This window comes from Nicrophorus vespilloides, unplaced genomic scaffold (assembly GCF_001412225.1).
Source record: "Nicrophorus vespilloides isolate i.1.1-1 unplaced genomic scaffold, Nicve_v1.0, whole genome shotgun sequence".
Classification (NCBI taxonomy): Eukaryota; Metazoa; Arthropoda; class Insecta; order Coleoptera; family Silphidae; genus Nicrophorus; species Nicrophorus vespilloides.
The window spans coordinates 1-7,799 of NW_017098619.1; the positions used below are offsets into that span (position 1 = coordinate 1).

A 7,799-nucleotide genomic window follows, 5' to 3' on the forward strand; every position below is an offset into this window, starting at 1 on the left:
CTAGACCATATCGGATAGTTATTTGAACTACTGCAGAAATCTGGATCTTCGGATGACCTGATGACCTATTTTTAGTAGTTGAACTGCAAAAGAATTCCGATACCGGGAATCGAACCCGAGCCTCCTGGGTGAAAGCCAGGTATCCTAGCCACTAGACCATATCGGATGGTTATTTGAACTACTGTAGAAATCTGGATCTTCCGGATGACCTGATGACCTATTTTAGTAGTTGAAATGCAAAAGAATTCCGATACCGGGAATCGAACCCGAGCCTCCTGGGTGAGAGCCAGGTATCCTAGCCACTAGACCATATCGGATAGTTATTTGAACTACTTCAGTTTCCTAGATCCACTAACCACTAAAACAGTGTTCTTGAACCTAAAATTTTATGCACAAATATAGCCGCTAGATGATTAGGTAAAACATTATTTTAGAAAAATGTAGTGATGGCATTGAAAGTATACCAATCACTAGTATCTTCAGTTTACTAGAGTAAAAGTTGACATATTGAGGATATAAAGAAAATGTCTTTGTTTCCTTGATTTGCCTGGACTGTATTTAAATATGGACAATTATTTTTTACTGACAAATTTAATATTGACCGCAGTCTTTCTATGCAATAAATCTGTTTTTCATGAACTTACTTATTAACTATATACAAATAAAATACGCACATAAAGTTAAATTTAATCTTATGGTTAAAATTTAATTATATATATATATTTTTTTTTAATGAAATACTAAATATCATATAAGTTAACTAGCTTTGCAAATTTTGGAGATTTTTTTTACTGTAATATTATGCATGTTGATCATTCTTATATTATCAATAAAAAACTGATTGGAAACATAAAAATGTCCGCATTTCAAATGGAAATATTTATATAATATATTAATAAAAAATATATGATTATTATTATTAGGGTTCTGAGCCTTTCGCTAAATTGGTTCTGGTCGAAATATACATTCGATATTCATACATGTACATTTTTTCTGGTCGCAGATGAATCCTATGCATACTGTCCCTACGATCGATGATAACGGATTTTATCTTTGGGAAAGGTAGTTATAAAGCATGCAAAGCCGAGGGATCACTCGGACAGCGGAATTTCCATATTTACCATTTTCTTCTCTTCAGTCGGGCTATAATGCAGTACCTCGTTGATCAATATGGAAAAGATGACAGCCTCTCCCCGACCGTTCCCAAACTCGCAGCCATCGTCAACCAGCAATTGTATTTCGACGCTTGCACTCTAAACGCAAGACTTTACGAATACATGGTACCAAATTAAATCCAAATTTATTTAAAATAAACGCATTAATTATGGTTTGATAATAGTTGCCCATAATGATGCGTTCTGCAAAACCGAATATGGAAGTACATGCTAAGGTGGAGGAAGCCCTTGGAGTGTTCGATACAATATTGAGTAAAAATAAATGGGCTGCAGGGGATAACTTAACCATAGCTGATTTTGCTCTAATGTCGACGGTTTCTACTTTAGAGGTAACGCATATTAATATATTAATAGTAATTACCTAATACAATGTTTGAAGGCAATTATGTTCGATATCAAGAAATATCCAAACGTCGAAAACTGGCTCAATTCTTGCAAGAGAGATGTCACGCATTTCGAGGAGACAATACAGAAGGGATCTGACTGGATTCACGACTATTATTTAAACAAAACCAAGGACTATTAGAGATATATTAAATAGTTATGTTAGTACAAATTAATTAGTAAATGCATTCCAAAATACAAACGTGTCATGTGTAATAAATCTTTCCACATTATTAAATATAGAAAACAAACAATATTATCCAAAACTATATTAAATAATTTGAGAACTACAAATAATCTTGAAATCCAATCTTGTTCATTGGAATGCAAAGGCATATCGTTGATGATTGCATACTACAAAATTCTATTCACATTCCGCAGTTTTCGAGTTTTATCTTGTGTTACACTCAAACCACAAAAATCATGTAGTTTTATCTTTTGTTATGTCATCAATCAAAAAAATATCTGCACTTGCGTATAGTATAACTAACAAAATTAATATAAGTACTAAACAAAAAATATTACAATTGGAAGATTTTTTTTAAATCAACGTCCAATAAAAATACCTGCTTTTAACAAAGAAAAATACGGTATATTAAAAAAAATTGATATAAATCCTCGTTTAACGCTTCCTCAATTACCGCTAATACGATGTAACGTGGCCAAAAAAAACCTCTACATTTACTATAAGTTAATGGGACTAATTTTAACGCTGTTTCGCTTATAAATTGTTGTCTTAAATAGTGAATTTTCATTTTACAATATTATTCAATATACCAAAGAATTATTCAATAAATTAGTGTTTTTATTTATTAGTAAAATTTGTCTTAGAAAGCAACAAATAAATTTAAATCTCTTACCTTCAGTTCAAATAAAACTTCAATAAATGTAATATTTTATAGTATATAAATGTGACTATTATTTTTTAAGCATTGATTATAAAATGTGTAAATGGTTTGCAAAATAATTTTTGAATTTAAGATTGTTTCTACAAATATTCTTAGGTTGTTTTAAAATTTAAATTGTTTCGTATTTTCCCATTCTTATACTGGTTTCTAATTGGTGCAACCAATTTGTTTTTTTATTTTTTCTCTCAACAAAACCTGATTTATTTAAAAGAAATCTATGTTTGATGAGTTATTGATGCAAACTACAAATTCAAGACATATTTGTATCAAAGATTATCCAGCAGATGGCACTGCGTCAGTCTTCATGAACTTATTAATGTGAAACTACAAATATCAAATTTATAAATATCGAGATGTATAAATTTAAAGTTAATGTTAAGTTAAATAATTTCTTTGAATAGAGTTAATTCTTAATGAGGGAAAACATATAACTTAAGTTTTATATCAAAAGATGGTGCTTAAAGAAAGTTTTTTAAATTCAATAATTCTTTGGTTTGCCAGTAAACTGAGAGTTTTGCCGCATTGAAAATAATATAATTCTCAAATTAGATGGTATATTCATAATTATTTTGAAATTGAATATTTTCTTGGGAAATGCAATTAACTCAAAATTTATTGAATTTTGTCTTATCATTATTATTTTCATCACATCACATTTATTAAATTTATTTTACTTTATTCAAGATTATATAAAAATTATTAAGAAGTATTTACATTCCAAAATGTACCTACACAAAATTTACTCTGTGACATCAACATTTTTATGAATGTTAATATTAACATACACATATACAATATTTGATTCTTCGATTCATCAATAATGATACAATATCTAGGACAAAACATAAATTATAAATCATAATTAGTGTAATTAATGAGAATCAATATGTATCAATACGTACATGGCAAAAGCAAAAAAAAGAAATCACTTATTAACCTTGAATCGTATTGCAAATTTAAAGAATTCAGAAAGTTTTCCTAAAACCCATACTTTCTTTCCCATTGATGACTATTTACAATATTTCTCTAATAATCCATTATGTAATTTATTTGCTACATTTGATTATATTATTTAAAAAATTATTCATTTTATGAGTGTATACTAATTAAAAAATAACTGTGAGTAATTTACAATTAAATTAAAATAACTTTGTAAGGAAATGTTTTGATTCCGAATGATTCACCTATTCAGGTGCATGCCTAAGTATACCCAGGGCAATTATTGATTTATTTGATTTATAATTTAAGTTCACCAGCAAAATGTGAAATAGTGTAAAGAACAGTATTTATAATGCACCAGGATGTAAATATCGTGACAATAACTAACTCGAAACAATATTTTTTATTGTTTTTCTTCTTCATGTCTGTAATTACAACAATATAATTTGATGAATTGGTTGCACATTTCATCATTTCAGTATCAATTATTGGAATTTTTTATAAAATTATTAGTAAACAAATATATAGAAAGATTATAATTTCATAGATTTTTAAATTATAACACTAATAATAATAAAGCGACATATGAAAGATGGAGGGTAATAAAAAAGTCTCTGGTAAATTCCTACTTGCATATGTCACTATTTTTTTACACCATTTATTCTGAAACCAATTATATGGAAATATTACATTAACAATAGATTTATGGTCATTGGTTGTGTAAACTGCAATTTGTTGTAACAACATTATTTCAATTTATTTTAATTGTTTTGCTGACAAATGGCTGACTATAAACAATGTTCAAAAAATTAAAAATATTTATAAAATCTATATATAGTATTGTTATATAAGAAATGAATTGAAAGTAATTATAAATAATTTGTGATAGATTAAATTAACAGTCTACAAATAAATTACAATGCTATTAATGTTGTTGACGAGGAGCTAAACTATAATTTAATACTCCAAATTGTTCACAATCGCAATGCATGCAAGTTTACCTAATTGACTTAATAAGCACACATTACTGCATAATACTTGACAGATATTTTGTATCTGTTTGTTTGTAACGCATCGCCGACAACAAATTGCAATTTCCGAATACGCTGTATAAAACCGAATTATTAGCAATCCACATTTAGTGAACGAAATCCTACGGAAGATTACACAATATCACAGGGTAAGTGTTTCTCGTATCAATTATTCAAAGACCAGAAGTTCTTCGCGTTTCGTTTTTTTTTTCTTTGATCCCCAACGAATTATTACTGGATAATAAATAGTTGAGTTATGTCTTGCATAATGTATGCGCTAATACGTAGCCTGCTGTTTGTCCCTCGAGTTTGTACTTCCCATCCGTTTCCATAGCAGCATCCAGCAATAAATTGTGTCCCAAATTGGTTTTCATCCACATTCCAAGCTCAATCGTTTCTTAATGTACGTGCTTTTCGTTCAAACAGACCAAACAAGAAGTCATCCTGGGTAACTGCATAGAAACCGACACCGTCGTTCCGATATTCACGAAGACAACGTATTAGTTTAATTCCTTTTTGGGTTTGGTTTGGAGTGATACGAAGAAGTTGAATTTGGTTTCAGGAAAATCGGTGGGAAAATGAATCCTGTCGACGTATACTTCTTTCCAGCCAGTCCACCTTCGAGGGCTGTAATCCTGTTGGCAAAGTTCCTAGGACTTATCATCAACGCCAAAGTTACCAACATCATGGCTGGTGAACAAATGACTCCTGAATTTTTAAAGGTATATATTATATAAATACTTGATACTCTAGGTCAATGTTTACCAAGCTTTTTCCACAACGTAAATCCTGAAGATAGTTTGGGAAAGCCTGCTCTAGGTCAGGGCCGTCTTATCTATTAGGCACTTTAGGTCATACGAAAAAAATATTGGTATTAGAATTCAAGAATACATATTTTGTATTTAAGTTAAGTTAGAGATCTTATCAGGGTATAGATAAGATCAGGAGCTTGGGGCCCATGACAACCTGTGGTACCATTCTAGGTACCCAGAATGTAAATAATTTAATTTATGTTCTTAGATGAATCCAATGCACACCGTTCCAGTGATCGACGACAACGGATTTCATCTTTTCGAAAGGTTTGCTAATGCTTCAATGATTGCAATTATTTGATGATTCTGTTTATGCAGTCGCGCCATTATGCAATATTTAGTGGATCAATACGCGACAGACGATAGCCTCGCTCCCAAAGAACCAAAATTGGCGGCCAGAGTGAACGAGCGCCTCTACTTCGACTCGGGAACTTTGTCATCGCAGATGCAAGCGTACATGGTAAGCATCTCCACCAACATTGAATCCATCAATCCTACAAATCTATATCAGTTTCCAGTCTTTAAAGGCGGTCAACCAAACAATGAAGCGCACGATAAGATCCTCAACGCTCTGCAAGTTTTCGACAAGATGTTGGAAAACAATACCTGGGCTGCCGGGGATAAGCTTACTATAGCCGACTTCTCGCTTGTAGCAACTATATCAACATTGGAGGTAATCTTGTAGATCTCGAAATAACAGCAAAATTAACTTATTCGTTGCAGGCTATCAAATTTGACATCACTATATACCCGAACGTGCATAGATGGTATGAAGCTTGTAAGAAGGAGATGACTGACTACGAGGAATCGAACCAGAAGGGCGCAACGATGCTGGGCGGATTTTATGCCAGCAAATTGAAGAACTAAAGAAATATGTTGTATTTTTATCCGCTCTTTCGATCGATTCTATTTCGGTACGATGTTAAATTGTAATCAATTAGGCGGCGGAAGCTTGGAATTACGCTGCACTTCAGCAATTTACTTGATAAATTTTATCACGGGCGCATAGCCTTGTAGATGGGGATCTATCTATGCATTTAGAAATAAGTACAGGCTAATTACGGACGTACCTCGAATACTTTCGTTAGAACTGTGCGGTAGCGGCTATATCATCAATCTTCTGTTATTCTCATTTATTTTCAATCGAAAATAATAAAATAAATGCAATAAAATAAAGTTGTACACTACAAAATACAGTGAAAATAAACTAAAACAGTCACGTGTTAATAATAATACAATATATTATAAACATGGGAAATGACCACAATAACTATAACAATATTAAATTATGTTACTAAATTGTTTATAATAAATATGATTATAAACATTTGCGAATCCCCAAATTCTCTATTATATTATAAACAGAGAAAATTACCAAAATAACTATGGAAAGAAACAAATATATATTTTTTAACAATGAACAATTTACACTACCAAAGGCTTCCACCGTTGACGCATATATTAATATGAATGATGAAATAGATAATAGAGGTAATATGAATATATCAACAAAAGAAAACGAATTTCACCTATATTTAAATTAAGAATAAAATATTATAATATAAATTCATAATAAATCTATACGGTAAACAGTTTATAAGTTGTGGATAAATGTGTCATTTCGTTTAGTATCCGAAATGCACAGAAAATTAACAATATTCAACGAATTTATTTATAACCATTAGTACTTTTTCTATTTGCATAAGCGCAGAACTATTTGTGAAAACGCTAGTTAGTAATTATTAATTGGTAGGTCTTTGCTATTTTGACTAATTCTTAACCAAATTCTTGTTCAGAAGAAAAATATCTACAAAATAATATGTTGCATATTTAATTTACAAAAAATGTATACAATTCAGTTTAATTATAATTAATTTAATATGTAAATAATTCTGGAAAGATTATTTTTTTAGATTTCTAGAGAATCGAATCAATTCAATTACTTAATGACCACTATACAAAGGTTGAGTAATTCAGTGAAGGAACGTTTGTTGTTTTAATTGTAAGTTTTCAAATGTAAATAATTATGCAATTTTATATGCGGTTATGTGTTTGAATCGTTAAGTTATCACTATCATAAAGTTCCATTCTTCCGGTTTGTGGTCTTTAAACATTCGTTTTATTATTTAGTTATTATCGTTTATCTCTCTATATTTCAATTGATTGTTTTGTCTACAATGAAATTATTTGTTTATTGTTTATTGTGAGCAATTCAGCTATCATTAATTTCAAAAATATGCGTTTGAATCATAAGTAGCAATATAAGCAGTAAAATGTATTTAAGATTATTTTTGTAACTACAAGATGACAGGTGCTTTTTTGTTCTCGGAAATCCCGGGAAATTAGAAAATAATAATTCAGTAATTTCAAAATATGAGTTTGATATTCATGCAACAAGCTTTATTTTTTAAATTATATTGAAATTATAATGAAAGGTGTTTTTTTGTTCTCGGGAATTGGGAAACTTAAAATAAGATTCCCGGGAATACAAAAATTTATTCATTAATGGAGAGAAATTTTAGAAAACCGTGTTTGCCACAATGAAATACA

At 30.1% G+C, this 7,799-nt stretch overlaps 1 protein-coding gene and 2 non-coding genes across 3 annotated transcripts; 1 reads left to right on the forward strand and 2 right to left on the reverse strand.

Annotated features, from left to right (window-relative positions):
* Positions 1-94: 94 nt before the first annotated feature.
* Positions 95-166, reverse strand: Trnae-uuc. The gene has a single exon. It is a non-coding gene; the product is annotated as a tRNA-Glu (tRNA).
* A 79-nt stretch (positions 167-245) lies between these two features.
* On the reverse strand, positions 246-317 carry Trnae-cuc. Its single transcript has one exon. It is a non-coding gene; the product is annotated as a tRNA-Glu (tRNA).
* A 54-nt stretch (positions 318-371) lies between these two features.
* On the forward strand, positions 372-6,431 carry LOC108562908. Its single transcript, XM_017921413.1, has 12 exons — positions 372-417; positions 1,004-1,062; positions 1,139-1,280; positions 1,340-1,504; positions 1,555-1,675; positions 4,549-4,586; positions 4,864-4,934; positions 5,000-5,159; positions 5,458-5,516; positions 5,568-5,709; positions 5,761-5,922; positions 5,973-6,431. The coding sequence occupies exons 2-12, from the start codon at positions 1,004-1,006 to the stop codon at positions 6,114-6,116; spliced, it is 1,263 nt and encodes a 420-aa protein (XP_017776902.1). The 5' UTR covers positions 372-417; the 3' UTR covers positions 6,117-6,431.
* Positions 6,432-7,799: the final 1,368 nt, after the last annotated feature.

Excerpts from the sequence above, each read along its gene's own strand:
- LOC108562908 (XM_017921413.1), top strand. The coding sequence starts at position 1,004 with ATGAATCCTATGCATACTGTCCCTACGATCGATGATAACGGATTTTAT. Across the intron at positions 1,676-4,548 it reads TGACTGGATTCACGACTATT|TGAACGAAATCCTACGGAAG; the intron begins ATTTAAACAAAA and ends ATCCACATTTAG. Across the intron at positions 5,517-5,567 it reads GGATTTCATCTTTTCGAAAG|TCGCGCCATTATGCAATATT; the intron begins GTTTGCTAATGC and ends CTGTTTATGCAG.